The 17,459-nt window shown below is 43.1% G+C and overlaps 2 protein-coding genes across 2 annotated transcripts; both read right to left on the minus strand.

The window, feature by feature from the left end:
• Positions 1–643: 643 nt before the first annotated feature.
• LOC119779053 lies at positions 644–10,165 on the minus strand. The gene is made up of 7 exons (XM_038278549.1): positions 10,156–10,165; positions 8,145–8,483; positions 6,475–6,576; positions 3,256–3,576; positions 1,718–2,044; positions 693–776; positions 644–651 (listed from the first exon to the last, which is right to left on the minus strand). Exons 1-7 carry the CDS (start codon positions 10,163–10,165, stop codon positions 644–646), a joined length of 1,191 nt encoding a protein of 396 aa, XP_038134477.1.
• A 593-nt stretch (positions 10,166–10,758) lies between these two features.
• Positions 10,759–16,274, minus strand: LOC119779049 (V-set domain containing T-cell activation inhibitor 1-like). The gene is made up of 3 exons (XM_038278546.1): positions 16,265–16,274; positions 12,295–12,335; positions 10,759–11,630 (listed from the first exon to the last, which is right to left on the minus strand). Coding segments are annotated over exons 1-3 (420 nt in total). The 5' UTR covers positions 16,267–16,274; the 3' UTR covers positions 10,759–11,253.
• Between the last annotated feature and the right edge of the window lie 1,185 nt (positions 16,275–17,459).

The raw sequence follows: 17,459 nt of genomic DNA on the forward strand, positions 1-17,459 counted from the left end.
TGGGACGTGCTTCTAAAACCACCAAAAAATGAAAATATAAGCCAGCAAATGCTTGCAGCTGTTGATTCATACAGTGAGCTGGTTTATCAGAGATATGAGAGCAAAGAGGGACGAATTAGGCTTAAAGGAGAACATTGGTGGAAAAAAAAAATCCAGTTTTTATAAAGAATAGAAAATGTGATAAATCAGCAAAAACGATTCCTGATTCCTTCATCCTGGCCTCCAGACGCTGGGCAGGAAGGAAAGCTCTGAGACTTCAGAGGCTTTACTAAAACACTGATAACTTTAACATTTGGAAATCATTTTTGCTATAATGCAGACTGGTTAATCAGGCATCAGAAAGGTCGGATCAGTGGAATCGCTTCTTGTCCTGAAGTCCTCCTGTTGGTCCTGGTCCTGGTCCTGGTCTCCCCCTGCAGAGACAGAACTCCATCAGACTGAGCAGACGAGAGCCACAAACCAACTGGGATGAATTGATAACTTACCAATCATCCGAATTTGAACAGTTTTCTCTTGCAGGATCATTCCCTGCTTTCCAGAGATAACACATTTATATTTTCCATAATCATCCTCTGTGATGTCGTCCATGGTCAGAGTGAGGTCTCCAGTTTCCAGCAGATCTTCATTCATCTTGGTTCCCTTTCTATATGTCTGCTGGTGTCCAGGTGGGTCACATCCTTGTCCTACTGCACAGACAGTTCTGCATCCCTGCAGAAGCTCAGGTGTCGTCTGGAAGGGAAGCTGGACAGACGCACCCTGCACCTCCACCTGGCACTCTAAAACCAGATCAAAACATGCTTTATACATCGGCCAAATAACCTTTACAGCAGGGGACATAGCAAAGCATCTTTAACGTTACATCAAAAATTATTTAGCGATTATGGAAATCAACTATCATCATCTGATGAATTTTACAAAAATGAGCAATCTCCTGTCCAGGGTCGATGCTGAGAAACTAGTCCATGCATTTGTTACTTCAAGGCTGGACTATTGTAATAACCAACGGGGGCCAGTTCATGATCATGTCCTGGCCCCTGTTATGGCCCCTGTACTGACAACATAATACTTAAAGAAATTCAAATGATCATCTGCGCTGGAACAGACATGGTTACTGATTGGTCCTTTGGATCCATCTCATTTTTTTTCTTTACAAATTCTGTTTTACTAATTATTCAAAAACAATAAGGTGATAGCTTCAGTGGTGCTGAGATAGGATCCCAGTTTTCATCCGTCAAATGTTTTTTAATAGGAAAAAAATGCTCTAATTTTTATAGATGAATTTAAGAGTTTTTCTTGAATTCTAATCTAAATTTGATAGAAAATGGTAGTTTTAACTTAAATTAAGTCAAAAATATGTAAAATTCCTAAATAATAAATGTATATTGACCTCACATTTGGCATGTGAACAATGGACTGTACTTTTGTGAAGTGAAGTTGAATGTAAACTGTATGTAAAATTTGTGCAAATTAAGGAACAAGTGGGGGTGTTGACATCTGTGTCCCTAATTGATCCTCGTATCCACTTTCGGATGTGGGCGTGGCTACACACAGGTGTGCAATCATCAATAAATGGCGGCAGGTCATTCATAAAAATGATCGCATGCAGGCCAAAGAAAAATCCATGTCTGTGTGTCGTTATCTTGCCTTTGTCTTAAACCGGCTGATCAGCTCTTGTGGCGATGGCTGCGCCAACAAAATACTAATCCAAACCACTGACCTTTGACCCGTAGCTTCACTCGTTTCTTCATCAGGATGGTCGTGTCTTCTCTGTAGGCTTTGCAGGTGTAGAATTTATTGTCCCAGTCTGTGGGATACTTTATAGTCAGACTAAAGTCTCCTGTTTCCTTAAAGCCTGTCTTTAATTCTGTTTGATGTCTGTAGGTATAGAACTGTTCTTCAGGGGGGTGTTTGTCACGGTCGTATCTATGGACCATCCTGCCTCTGCTGTTCACCCACACCACTTCAGTGACCTCACACTTCAGCTCATCTTTGAGTTTACAGGGCAGCTCAACAGACACTTCCCCTGGTTCCACCACCTCAGGGACTGAAAGAAACAAAGGATTACACTTCTGACTTTTTGAGAATATTTTCTCTGACTGTAAAACAGAGCCGTGCAGAGCGCCGGGGGCCTAAAGAAAAGAACAGGCACATATATAATCAGATTACTTGTCCAAATATTAGCTAGAATCTTAAACATTTAACAGTTCAGTGCACTGAGGCATAATGGAAATAGTAAGCATTGAGATTTATAATTGGAAGAAACCTGTGGAAAACCATAACATAGAAGACACCACCCTACATCTGAGTATTAATTACTTTAAAACAATCAGAATTTCAGTCTGCCTTTTCATTATAGTTGCTGACTGTGATGCGAGCAGACCAAACACTCCCATGCCTCTTTAAAGTCGTAGGGAAGCGGCCATTCCAACCGTATTAGCATTTCCGAATTCTCCCGACTGGTGCCCGACTTTACACGAGTGAATAAAGTGAATGTGATTGGTCGATTATCAAGGGGGCAAGATTGTTGTGGCAGAAGGTTCACAAGCTTATTTGGTTGTGGCCGATTTATCAGAAGCATCTTGCTAACCAGTTAGCATCTTAGTGCTAGCAGGTTCCCAATGGGAAATTCCATTGGGACCAAGTAGCACTAAATTGGTGACTTAGAAACGACGCTGTCAAGGAACGCTATGGACAGCGGAAACATGCAAGAGGAGGAGAGTTTCCATAAATGGTGCATTGGCCGGGAATTCCACGAATGTCGTCCCTCCGGCACTGAGCCATGGTAGGCTTATGGAAGCTCATTGGTAGAATTCCCTTATGGCAGAAAGAAGGCCATGATTCACACCATTTTATCATCCGGTGGGGGGACACATTTAATTACAAAACCAAATTCATACAGCTTTCTTAAACACTTCATACATTCAGCACTGCATCGTCACAATTCTGTTATCCCCCAACCTTCAGGCCATAAATATAGCGACTAAAGCGCTAAGTTTGTTTTCAAATGGTTTATGCTGTCTGTTTGGACCTTTCTGAACATGTGCAGCAAATGGACTGATCCAATATGGTCCAGCTTTCTGTCCTGCTGCAGGATCAAAGGTCTCTGGTTTATTGATTTTGAACCAGATGCATCCTGAACGTGAAGAAGCCGACTGCTCTGACCCACATCCAGCTGATGCTTACCTGATCTTTTAGACCTTTGACCCTGAGAAACAGAGACATTTCATTCACCTTACCAGAGTGTCTACCACTGACCTTTGACCTGAAGGAGAACCTCCCCCCGCAGAAGGATCTTTCCCTCCTTGCTGTAGACGGTGCAGGTGAGGAAGTCGGATTTTGTTGGATATTTCAGTGTCAAACTGAGGTCTTTATCTTTCAGAGCATTGGGCCTCATTTCTGTTCTTCCTCTGTAGTACCAGCTCTGCTGATTGGGCTGTTCAGCGCCGTTCTGAAACACATGGGCTGTCCAGTTTTCTTCGTCCCTCCATTCCACTTTAGCATCTTCAGGAAGGTTAGCATTGGTTTTAAAGGGCAGCTCGACAGACTTTGATCCTGACTCCACCTCCACCTTGGGGACTGAGTAGACAACAAAACATGATCAGCTGTCTTTGTGATTCCATTTACAGTGCAGAACGTCTCTGTTAACGGCTCAAGTGATGCGTTTCCATCCCGGCTGTGAGCTGCAGGATTCCTTTGTGGCCTCTTAGCAGAACATTATGGAGGTTTTCAAGTTTCAGTTTTAAAAAAGGATGGATTTTATCCCTTTAAAAGCATTAAACCTGTTTGTCTTATAAAGTCTGCTGAGATCGTGTTGAATGCTGATGCTAATTGATGCTAACAGAAATTATTCTGTCAGAATTTGCTCCTTTCAGAGATTTTTTAGACAGTGAGTTTTAGTAGGATTTTAAGAACAAAAAGCAAGTTTAAGATGTTAGAAAATATACAGCTGCAGCACCAACCTTTGACATTCAGCATCACCTGCTTCTTCATCAGTTCCTTTCCTCTCCTGTTGATGATGGAGCAGGTGTAGATGTTTCTGTCTCTGTATGAGGGGTATCTTATGGTCAGACTGTGGTCTCCAAGTTTCCACCGGTCCTCATTCATCTCTGTTCTGCCCTATATAAGCCTTATTCTGTTCGTTGTGCCCCTCACGATCTTTCGTATGCACATGAACTGTTCCAGCTTTGTTTGTCCACTTTACTGTAACATCCTTTTGGAGGTAGAAGAGATAGCAGGGCAGCAGGACAGACTCTGCTCCTGAATTCACCTCCACCTGGTGAACTGAGCAGACATCAGAGAAACATTATTATCTGTTTAACTGTGGGGTTCAACAGCTCTGCTGTTATTCTGTATTCTTTAGAGGTGCTTTGTGGATTGAAGGCTTTGCGGTTCTCTGCTGTTTTCTTTGACTTAGTTTTCTCCTGTTTTGTGGCTAGCCAGGGAGCTCAGGTATTGGAATTTGATTTAACCTGGCAGGTAATTTTTAATTATTAGCCAAAATCGGCCCTTTGATTGTGTTGACCTTGAGACCCTGATGATACAAGTTTCCCTTGTATTTTAGCTATTGTTAAACCTCATATGGTTAAAATAAATAATTTCTAATGCTGAGTTTGATCACCTTGGCAGTTGATAATTCACTGAGTTTTAGTCAGTCTTTCTTTTGTTTTGTTTTTTTAGACTTACCCCAGCAGATGGTCTCACCAGGGGTCTGAGGATCTCATCTCAGTACCTAATGGCAGTCATGCTACCTCTGGTGAGGTCCACCCAACACTGCCAAACTGGTCATGCTGAGGGATGTTGCAGGCAGCAGGTGGCTTTCTACAGTCCCTCCAGACTCTGTCATGTCTGTCACTGTGCTCAGAGTGAACCTGCATTGCTCTGTGCAGAACACAGGAACTTAGAGGTAGATTAGCCAATCCTGGTGTTCTCTGGCAAGTGCAAACTGCACAGTGTCGGCCTTTGAGCACAACTCCCATCTGTGGACGTCAGGCCCTCATACCATCCTCATGGAGTCAGTTTCTAAAAACTGGACACATGCACGTTAGTGGCCTGCTGGCGGTCATGTGCAGGGCTGTGGCAGTGCTCCTCCTGTTCCTCCATCACAAAGGTGGAGGTAGCAGTCCTACTCCTGGGTTGTTGCCCTCCTACGGCCTCCAGCCTGTGTACACAACACTGACAAACACAGCAGACCTTCTTGCTACAGCTGTCATTGATGTGCTATCCTGGATGAGCTGAACTACCTGAGCCACCTGGTGGGTTGTAGAGTCTGTCTCATGCTACCACAAGTGTGAAAGAACCACCAAGATTCAAACCAAAAAAAAATCAGCCTGAAAGCATAGGTACTGAGAATTGGTCTGTGGTCCCCAGCTGCAGATCCACTCCTTTATTAAGTGAGTCTTGCTAATTGCTAATAATTTTGGAGACAAAATATTCTGATACATAATCCAAATTTATTCCCTGTTTGAATCTTCATTTGGTCTGTGACTACTCACTGGAAAGCTCATTCAGAATAGTTGAATCAAATTTACCAAAAGCTTCACTGATTATAAGAATATGATTGTCAGGACGCCTGTCTGTGTGTTTGTGTTTCTGTGTTTGTCTCCCTTCCTCCACCAGGAGGCGCCTGGTTCTGGTCCGCCTCCTCACACACCTGCTGATGGTTTCCTCATTAACGGAGCGTTCTTAAGCTGCTGACTGCCTCTACCTCGACGCCAGAGTGTTTGCCAGTTTAGGGTACTCTAGCCAAGCTGAGTTTTGCTGAGTCAAACTGAGTTTTTTGTCAACCTGATTCTTAACATTATTTTTGTCTTTGCCTCTCGGCAGGAAGTCATCCTGCAAACTGGATTTTTCGGACCTTCTCTCCCTGGAAGGATCCACAGAGCTTCAAACTGAGCTGGGGATACAAACAGCAGGTTTGGATCTATTTTTCCCCAACACGTCGTTTGAGTTTCACACTGAGCAAGGGATTCATCTCCACTACGACCAGTTCAAGTACCGCAGGAAATCTGAGTGGCAGTCAGCTTCTCTGTTCACCTACAAACAATCGCATTCTGGGTAAACCCTGTTCCGCCCTCCACCGTATCAGACAAACACTGGAACAACAGCATACGGACTCGAGTCAAAGATTCAACAACTTCTCTGGAAACGTGACTCAGGAACCAAATCCTCTTCTCCAAGTTTATTAATCAAATTTCCCACTGAGCCTGAACTAACCAATGTGTCTTCCCCTCACTTTTCAGTTCCGGTTGAGCAGTGTTCAGAGCAACACTTCTCTCTGCATTATCTCTTCAATAAAACCTGTTAAACCTTTCCCCTGGTCTCTCTGAATTGGTTTCTCTGCATGTGGGTCCGAGCTTTTGATAAAAGCATGACAATGATGAAGAAAAAAAACTGTCTGCTTTATTTGTGTATCTTTCATTTAAGTAAGAGAGCACATGTTTGCTCTTAGCAATTATCATCTAGAACCAGACTCACCTGTTCTGAGATAGAACCAGAAAAGAAAGATGGCTCCTCCAGCAACCATTGACAAAAGAGGCAGAGATATCAGGAGAACTATGGCCCATATTGGAAACCGCTCTGTAAAAACATCAACATTATAATAATTGAAGTGCGTACATTATAACCATTTAAAATATGCAGTCATGAACTAATAGGATTTTAGATAATTTGTTTCAATGACATTTGTATGTTATATGATATATAGCATGTTATCATCTAAATCTAAAGAAACGTCTGATCATCTGATGGTCAGAGCTAATAACTGTTAGCTTAGTTAGCTCTAGTGTTTAAAGGTACACTATGCAACCGGTGTTGATTTTCCAGCGAGGCTCCCCCCAGAGGGCGAAAGTAAAAGTGCACTGTCGTAAATATGCACAGCTGTTCTCCTGGTTTCTCCGTCAAGCCAGGCGCGGTTGTTTTGAGCTTAGCAGCGAATGACGCTGCGTTCACACTGGACGTAGCTGGCGCGACAGAAGCAGCGAGTTTACATGCAAAGTCAATGGTTGACGCGCGTCAAGGCGCAGCAAAAGGTCCCGCGGCGCGTTTTGAGCTGCAGGCGCAGCACGTCTGAGCAGCTGAAGCAGCGCGTCGGGTGCGTTTAACGCAGGGAGAGAGACACAGCGCTGATGATCACTCCTCTTAAACAGTTTATTGACGCCTAAATTAACTTAAAATGCAGAAATCTGCCGGCAGAATATGCAGTTTGGATTATTTAGATGAAAAACACCTACCAGCTGCCGCGGTGAACCGCTGCTGATGAAGGGATCCATACTGTTGGCGCCCCGCTGGTATGTGGGGGTCTGAGCGGCTCCGACAGAAAAAATATTGAAGGCAGGATAATAATCTGAATGAACTGACTGCACTGATTACGTTTTCAGGTGTATTTCTCACTTAAACACATATTATAACTACTTTATTCCCACTGATCACAGCAAATATAGCTGCAAGGCAGAGAAAGGATAGTGAAGCTCCGCCCAACGCGCATCAGACACACTTTTGCACCGCGCAGCCAGAGCAGCAAAGCTGCTTCAGCCGCGCGTCAGAACTAACTGGTACAAGCAGCAAAAAGGAAGCAGCAGACGTGATTTTGCTGCTTTTGCTGCGTGAACGTAGCATAACTGCACAAAGATCGCCCCTGTGCTAGCAACGAGAATGCTTTTAACTGGGGGTGTATAGCAGTTCTCGCCGTAAAGCAAGACCGACTCTCGCGAGACTTCTGAGCCTGTGGGTGCGGGTCGGTGCTCCTGCAGTTGCAAGTGCAGTATTTCCCCCACAGACCACCAGGGCGGCCGAGAATACCTTTGTTCAACCTGAAATGACTCATTTAATCATCCAAAACGTTATGGAACACATTAATTAACTGAAAAATGTTGCATAGTGTCCCTTTAATAAAGGGAGCTCAGACTGACAGAAAGCGGCGCTCTGGGTCACATGACCCACGCAGAGACGGATCAGAACCTCTGAGGTCACAGAGGAGAGTCTCTGAGGAGAGCAGCACAGAGGAGCATCGATACGCAGCAGGAATGAAGATGGAGCCGGAGGATCATTGGATAGATCTCAGATTAAGCTTAATGCTGGGGTCAAAGGTCACAACCTGTTACTTTAAAAAACTATTTATATTTAATGTCCTTATGAACAGCTCTGACCTTCTTTGACGTGATGCAGAACGACTCTCTGTCTTAGGATGTCCTGGTCTCTGTAGATGGTGCAGATGTAACTTCCACTGTCTCTGTCTGTGGGATACTTCAGGGTCAGACTCAGGTCTCCAGTCTGCAGCAGATCTACGTTCATCTCTGTGCGAGCGCAGTAAAGGTCATCCTGTTGCCTGTAGTGGTTACTTGTATTTGGAAACACGTGAACGAAGCCAAAATATGGTTCAGAACGAGTCCACTCCACCAGCGTGTCCTTGTTCAAGACAGCTTTGGTTCTACAGGGCAGAATAACAGACTCCGCCTTTTCCTTCACCTTCACCTCAGTGAGGCTGTCTGAAGGAAAAAAACACAACATAAAAATTCACATACTGGTAACATCTACTTTACTTTTATTAATATGAGTTTCAAACTTAATGTTGACCCTTAAAAAAGCAACTTTCATTCTGATCTGGTCCCGAAGAACCAACAAGTTTGTCCAAAGGGCTTCAAAAATATTATAAATAAAAATGATCAAACCAAGACATAAAGAGGAGAGTCTATAGCAGAAACAAAGGGCTAAATTCCACTAAATGTTTATTTTTAAAGGATGGATAAAATTAGATATTTAAAGGCAAAAGTTTGGTGGCAGAAAAAAAGGTTGGTATCCTCTAAATTTCTGAGACAAGCAGCTGATCTTTGAGCAAATGGGGAAGAAAAAGTCTGGAGTGAATCAGGGAAGAACAGGAGAGCAGGACCATGAAGGAAAGATTTAAAGGAAAAGTCGCTCATATTCAGAATCTAAACGTCTGAAAGTTCTTTAAATCTGAAATGATTCCATCCTGTTCAATAAATGATCAGTGTTTTTAATTCAGAGTCATTTTCATGTGAATGTGCTTTACTGGAGGCATCCATGTTTGTCAAAGAACACTACTGCCACCTACTGGTTAGTGACATTGTCACGGTGCGGTATCGGCTGTTGATCAAGTCCCAGTGCTGTATCTGGTGTTTGTCACAACGCGCTATTATCCAAGTCATCTTGAAAACATTCTTCTTCCAAATGTTGGCTACATATTACGGGTTTTTTCTCTGGCCAGAAGTTCGATGGCAAATCCTCCCTCTTCAAGTTGGCGATCCAACGACCAACCCGTCCGTGGAGGATCAGGAATCAGAAAGGTGGAATAACTCTTTTTTTTTCACTTTTACCCGATGTATTCCAGCATCCAGCTGCCATGCACGTGGGCATTGTCAGTTTCACTATAGCTCTGGTGAATTTCAATGGTGAAGTCCTCTGGAAATCTTCAATAATTGTTGTTGATTGCAGATGTGTCTAGTAGTTCCCATTGATTTAGCTTGGAAAGCGGGGAGAATGGCGCTAGGCTTACCGCACCGTGACGTCACTGCTGGAAGATGGCAGGAGGGAGGGGCTACTATATTTGCACAAAAATGGCCGCTCCCAGACTCTATGATCGAGACGGAAAGTATTATTTTAATTTTTTTACTGAATTACGCTAAATTGATTAAATGACCACAAACATTTAGTTTTAGGTATAAATAATGATCCATTGATTATTCCTGCTGACTGAACTTTTCCTTTAAAAACAGAGACCATGTTCTCTAAAATTAGATGATAATGAGCTGATATAAAGAGAAAAGCAGAGGGCCGAGACCGCAGCCCCGAGAAAATGTGAAGTAAAATGAGCGCTGAAAGTCGATATGCAAGAAAGAAATAGTTTTATTTTCCCTGCAGAGGAGAACAACACTCACAGTTAAACTGTTAGTGAGGCTCTGGCGCGGTAGTTTCCCATCCTTGATTATAAAGATTATTCTCACGTACGAACACTGGGTCTCCCCAAGAGAAACAACTCTGAGTTATCAAAGAAATGTTTCCCTAATCAGATAAAAACATATCAAAGCAGCCGTCTCTGCCGTTCACAGCATTAGGGAGTCTTAAACACCTTCAAAGGCATGTTTCTATATTTCACTCTTGTCTAGACTGAGGAGGCAACCGCCATCATCTCACTCCCACCTCCCCCCATAACTCCAGCATAGAGACGGGTTCAAGGTTAGTTCTGTTTGGCTAAAAGCCATCCAGTTAGATCCAAACATAAAAGACTCAACGACTTTAAAATGTTTTAAACTAAACCAGAAAACACGGATTTGATACGGTTTTATACTAAATAAGGGAGGAAAATAAATGCTGCTTAAAGCTGAGCTGCATGGGAAACGCTGCAGCGCCAAGCAGCCAGAAGGTCAGTGGTTGGGATGCTGCTGATTCTCTCTGTACTCATATGATGGCTCTCTGGGTACTCCTGCTTCCTCCCACTTTCCACTTTCCAGTTTGTTTTGATCTGCTGTTTGGATTTTTGGTTGTATTTAATTTTCACTTTGGGTTTTCAGTTATGCTTGGACAAAAAAAATCGAAATCTAGATTAGTTTTTTTTTCTTAAAATAAGTGTATTTGTTCTTGAATTGATGAGATTGAGACATTTTGCCGATGTAACGAGACAATTTGGATTTAAAATAAGAAAATACAATCATTGTCTTATTTCAAGTGCATATTATCAAATTATCTTATTTTGAGAGTAAAAATACACATTCTATTAGCAAACTATCTCATTTACCTGCTCAAATTCAGGGTAAATACACCTAATTTAAGAAACTTTTACTTGTTTCAAGATAATTTTTACAGGGAATTTTTTATTCTGTTTTTAACTGTTAACAATTATATCATGTTTTGAGTTACTTCTTAGTTTTACTATTCCTCTTTGGTGTTTTCTGTTTTTCTCCAGCCCCCAATCCTCTAGTTTTCCTCTTGGTTTTCATTTGTTCTCATTGTTGTCTCCCATATATACTCCTCATCTCTACTTCCTCTTTGCTGGATCCTCTTCCCTCCTCCAATATGTTTCTCCTGGTTTTGGTTGTATTTCTCTAAGTTAAGAGAAATAATCTCTGTCTCTTTATTTTTGCATTTTTGGCTTCAACTAACTTCCGCTAAACTCGACACTGTTAGCTTTGTGGGTTTTTCTAAACGGCCCTTAAACATGAGTGGGAGTGGGCTGGAATGGGTTTGTCCTCTGTGTCCCTGTGATGCTCTAAAAATTAATTTATATCTTTACCAAAAATGTTAACAAATAATTTCCTTTGCTGACCTTTGACCATCCAGCTGAACCTGTGTAAGTTTTAGCTCTACTCTTCCATCAGAGATGGTGCAGGTGTAGTTTCCACTATCAGACAGGTGAGGTTTCCTCAGAGTGAGGCTGAAGTTTCCGGTATCTAGAAGGTCAGGATTCATTGAGGTCCGTTTTCTGTAAAGCTGGTTTTGGTCTGAAGGATCAGCTCCTTCTTCTCTTTGTCGGTGGATGATTTTAGGGTTGAGATCACTTCGAGTCCATAAAACTGTGGGGTTGACTTCAGGTATATCGCCCAAGTACTGGTAGGGCAGCTGGACAGACTCCGCCCCTTCATGCACCTCTACTATCCCAGCCAGGGAAGGATGGGAAACTGGGGGGAAAAAACAGTTTCATTAGAAATCAGACTGAAATCTGCATACTGAAGTTTGAAACTCAAATACTGAGTTGTATGGAAATAACATAACTAAAAGATCAGATCTTTTAGTTATGTTCAAGATCGGCCTGTTTTCCAGTGTAGTCCTGTTTCTCTGACTGTGACTAACTGGATGTGCTCTCTTCATCCTCTGACATGGGAGCTGGCTCGGAGCTCGTCTGCCTGGCTGTGTGTTTCCTGGACGGGGCCGCCTGTGGAGCTGGTTGACAGTTGCCTTTTGTATCTATGCTTCTTTTTCTATGTCTGCTTCTGTCTCCTTGAACCCCAGTGGGCCTCAGCAGATGGCCGCTCACACTGAGCCTGGTTCGGCTGGAGGTTTCTTCCTGTTCAAAGGGAGTTTTTCCTCTCCACTGTCGCTACAAGCATGCTTAGTGTGAGGGATTGCTGAAAAGTCAATGAGTCGAGTACGAGTCCCAGCCTCGTGTCCTACTCTCTGTTGTATATATTCTGTGTTTTTATCCTCATACTTTTCTTAAATTCTTATTCTTAAAAATTTAAACACCTAAAACAAAGTCACTGGGAGCCACTGGCTGAATATGGACCCTGGTCTGGGAACCAGATCCAACCAAGAATCTGGCTGAGATGAGGAAGATGATCTTACCCTGCAGGAGGATCCCAAACATCAACATCATCTTCATCCTCCTGTTAAAGAGCAAGAAGAACAAACTAAGAGACACTTTCAAAGGCCTGGAGGACATAGCAGCTGCTCATCGTCTCCTATCTACTTTACTATCTCTACACCTCCCACCATCAATCAGTGACTGCGGCTTAAAGTGCTTTGGAGTCTCCTGACTTTAATTTCTATTATTTTACAGGAACTGGCAGCTGCAACATTCAGTTAAACTGATCCAGAGGAGAAGGATCTCCTGGTTTCTCTCCATCTTGCTAAGGAAGAGGAAACCGTTGTTAGAGTGATAACTATCCTGTGTTTCAACCAGAAGGGTCATAAACTTTTATGACCTCCTGTAGGTCATGAGGCAGAATCACACGGATGTGTGACTTCCATCCAGCCAGTTGGTCAATTCACACCATCTTGTTACCTGCATCCTCCCAGACAATCATTATTGGGTCTGCTGTTTTAGGCCCGCCTGTTTGATGTTGTAAACTGTTAATAAAAGGCTTTGCCATGAAGGGATCTGTGTGAGAAGGTGATGGCTTTTCAAGCCAGAATCTTCTCTCCACCCGCCACACACTGACGTCACAAAACCCTGTCTCTGTGTTGATCATTTCCTTTTAATCTTTTAGACTCACATTTCTCTGGATTAAAACCCAACATTTTTGGTGCTGAAACCCGGGAGTCAAGATCCAATTGTCCAGGACCGTGCGGGACCAAGGCCAAGAAACTGTCAACAGCCGTCCACCCTTTGCCGGACGGAGCCAATAGGTTGGTCCAGCCCTGCCCTGGACATCCTGGTGACGACTCAAGCTGAGGACTGATCTGCACAGAAACGGTACGCCTAAGGTTTTTTATTAAAAGCTGGTCTGGGACCATGTGAAAGCTATAACTAGTTGTAGTCGCTAGAATATTTGACAAACAGGGTTTGTTGTGGGAGATCTGGGATCGGTATTCTATGCGTTTTGGGTCAGGGACCCTCTGTGTGAAAGCTATAACTAGTTGTAGTCGCTAGAATATTTGACAAACAGGGTTTGTTGTGGGAGATCTGGGATCGGTATTCTATGCGTTTTGGGTCAGGGACCCTCTGTGTGAAAGCTATAACTAGTTGTAGTCGCTAGAATATTTGACAAACAGGGTTTGTTGTGAGAGATCTGGGATCGGAATTCTATGCGTTTGGGTCTGGGACCCTTTGTGTGAAAGCTATAACTGGTTGTAGTTGCAAGAATATTTGACGAAACCAAGTTTTGTTTACAAGTCTGGGACCTGGGTATTCTGTGCGTTTGGGTCTGGGACCCTCTGTGTTCAAACTATAACTGGTTGTAGTTGCAAGAATATTTGACGAAACCAAGTTTTGTTTACAAGTCTGGGACCTGGGTATTCTGTGCATTCGAGTCTGGGACTCTATGTTGGTTAAAAAATACAAAAATATTAGGCCTTAGGTGTGTGTGACTGTGTGAAAGTGTGTGAGGAAACAATCGAACCGCTGTGTACTGGACTAAATTCTTTAAAAATGGGACAAGGCAGTAGTAAGAAGGAAATGCCAGATGATGTTAGATGGATGGTGGCGTGTTGTGGTGGTGACCCAGAGTTTGCCAGAAAGTGGATTGAGAAGGAGGGCTGGGATGGAAAGTTGAGAGTTGAGCCGCTGACAAAGATTCAGCAGAAGGTGGAGATGAAGTTGGTGTATAAATCAAAAAGAAAACAAGCTAAATACAGAAAAGAATTAGAAGAGTTAAATAAGTGGATTATGCAAGCAAAAAATAGGGAAAGCCAAATACAACAGAAGAAGGATAGTAAGACAGCTACAATTGCTGCTGTAAAAGTTAAAGCTGATGAAGAAACTGTTGTATCCCGTATGCTTCCTCAATATCCTGACCCTAATCAAATTCAAGGGGGTGATGGGGTTCAAGCAGTGGCATCAGCTGCGCAGGAAGGTGGAGATAAACCCCATCACAGTGAATATGAACACAGCCATGCCACTGTTCCTCCTCCAGTAGTCCCACCATCGTGTGGTGATATTGGAGGAGCAGGAGCAGGCCCCCTGTCCGTGTCGTCCTCTGTGGATGGTATGGAACTCAGTGCCGCTGACCCTTGTGAGCATGAATTAAGAAAATCAGGGGGGGATGTGAAGCTTGATTCGAAGTGTTACAGGGATGATTATCAAGTGGAGGCTTGTGGAAGGGGCCCATCTGCCCCTATTTATCCAAGATTGGCTGAATTAAAAAAACAAGAACAGGACCAAGATCCTGGGGGGGGTGCATGTGCTTTTCCGGTGTTGGAGGTGGCCAACCCTCATTGTGGTCAACGCACGGGACCCCAAGATGGTGACCCACTGGATTGTGGACCCACTGTTCTTGTGTGTGGGCCATGGACAGATGCAGAGATGCGGACTGCCTGTCGAGGTTTACCTCCAGCCAGACAGAACCCAGTTAAATGGTTCGAGGATGTTAAAAATAGATTGAGAAAATTCATGGCAGAAACAGGAAAGCCATGGGCAGAAACCGAACAAGATGACATTGACCCGCTAACTAAGTGGATGCTGAAGCTTTTCAGCGACAAAACTGTTCGGAAAACATGTAATCTGCCTAGTGCTCCTTTTGTTTCCCCACAGGAAAGCCTGGAGCCTGGAGACCGAGTGCTGATTAAAATCATCAAAAGGAAAACTTGGAAAGCTCCGAGGTGGGAAGGACCCTACAAAGTGCAACTAACAACCCCCACTGCCGTGAAAATCCAGGAGAGAAACACTTGGATCCACCAGAGTCATTGTAAACTGATTAAAAACTTTCCACAGCAAAAAAGCCCAGTTACTTTCACAGGGACCCCACGACTAAGGTATAGATCTGTGGTGAAGTCCAGCTTCAAAGGGGTTTGGTTTTTTTAGGACCACTCGTCTCAACTCTGGTGAAAAAAACAACCTAACCCAGTCTTTTAGAGTCCGGTTAGTGGGTGTTTCCTTGGACGGACTGGCAAAGATCTGAAAAACCAAAGTGGTTATGCTGCCCGGTGATGACTGTTGGACCGGTGTTCCTAGGAACTCAAACTGACTGTCTGAAACAAAGGAAGAGCAGGATGATTTTTGATGGATCCACAGCAAGTCATCCTACAGTGCCAAGATGTGGTGGCAACATGCAAGACATGTTGCTGAAGATTTGAACAAAACAGACTGTTATGTTTGTACTCATATTCCTACTCCTATGAATAAAATATGAATTGAAAGATGCTGATGTTTTTATGTATAAGAGGAGGGAAATGTTAGAGTGATAACTATCCTGTGTTTCAACCAGAAGGGTCATAAACTTTTATGACCTCCTGTAGGTCATGAGGCAGAATCACACGGATGTGTGACTTCCATCCAGCCAGTTGGTCAATTCACACCATCTTGTTACCTGCATCCTCTCAGACAATCATTATTGGGTCTGCTGTTTTAGGCCCGCCTGTTTGATGTTGTAAACTGTTAATAAAAGGCTTTGCCATGAAGGGATCTGTGTGAGAAGGTGATGGCTTTTCAAGCCAGAATCTTCTCTCCACCCGGCACACACTGACGTCACAAAACCCTGTCTCTGTGTTGATCATTTCCTTTTAATCTTTTAAACTCACATTTCTCTGGATTAAAACCCAACAACCGTCCCAATAACTGAGAAGGAAGACTCAGATCCAGTTTCTGCTCGATTCACCAATCAGTGATCTGAGGACAGCTGCTGGCCTTTAGACTTTGTCGTCTAAAGGCCAGATTCATCTGCCGATTACATCACAGCGCGGCGCTGTCGTGGAAACTGTCCTCCCAACGACTTAAAATTGATGCTAAGTCTTATAAAAATTCAAAGTTCTTAAAAAGCAGTAGAAAAGTCTTCAGACAATGATCAAAAATCAGGCAGAGGCAACTGGGTCCAATGTGGTTTATTGCAAAACACAAAAACAACCACATGAGCTGTTCACAGGTGAGCAACTGACTTACATGCACAAACAGGCTCTCTTTTATTCACTCCTGGGGCTTGGGGCTCTTTCATCTTGGTGGAAGACCCACCTCCAAAATGGCCTTGGACACCTTTCAATGTTTCTGTTCCCCGCTTATTCTCTGTGTTTTCCCACCCTGGTCTTATCTCTCAAACTTCAAGGCTGCACTCAAAGCTGCACCTGCAGAGAGCCTTACACACACTGCTCTCTATCTCTCCATATTTGGTGGAGCACACTCTTTTGGACTCTGTGACCTTTATAAAATAAATGTATTTAGTGTCAAACATTTATTCAATATGTAAAACATGTATCCAATATATTCTAATCATTGGTGCAGATTAATTTACTACAGCGCCGAGGCCTGTTCAGATTGGAAGACTCCTCCTGATTCGGCCGACAAATGCTTCCTGTTTGCCTGTTTTGAAGGACAGGTCCGCTGTATCCTCCGTAGCCTTGGGTATCCCATGATTCATTGTGAGTCCAAGCAAGCCGGCTGCTCGATGCTCAGAGGAAAAATGTAAATGACGCCAAACAGTGGTGTACACTGGAAGTGCAGTTTAATAATATTTTATTCATTTTATGAATATTATTTTGCCCTACCAATGTACTAAACTATAATAATCCTTTGAAATTGGACACAACTCAATGTTCCACTGCATTTTGCACCATTATTTTTTTGCACTTTACTAAACATATACACACTTTGTGCATACAAAATTACAATCAATTCTAAGTGTTGTCTAATATAATCCAGTCTGTGAATAGTTCCATCTAAAATGAATGAAAATAGATGTTTTAATGGTGACTGAGTCAGATATGTGGCAGTAATGTTTGGTTTATTAAAAGGTTTTATCTGTTACTGGATTTGGCTGTAATTTAAGCTCAGATTCTAACATCTCTGCAGGGTGGGGACTATAAATCTGATATCTGAGACGACCGTACTGCTGCTGAAGCTCCTCAGAAATGTTATTAGCATCCAGAACAGCAGTGAGAAGTTCAGCATCCATTCTTTGCTGCTTTGTGTGTTAACTGTCATGGTTGCTAGGCGATAGAGCATAACAGCGGTGAAAGCATCCATAGCCAAACTCTTCCAGCCTCCTTATTTTTAAAGACCTTCAAGGATCCAGTCCAGGTAGACGGTGTCGTTGGAGGATGCAGCCTCTGAAATGGAAGGCACCCATAGTCTGGGTGTTTGT

Source organism: Cyprinodon tularosa, unplaced genomic scaffold, assembly GCF_016077235.1.
Source record: "Cyprinodon tularosa strain WSP-4 unplaced genomic scaffold, ASM1607723v1 ctg1419, whole genome shotgun sequence".
In the NCBI taxonomy this organism is placed as follows: Eukaryota; Metazoa; Chordata; class Actinopteri; order Cyprinodontiformes; family Cyprinodontidae; genus Cyprinodon; species Cyprinodon tularosa.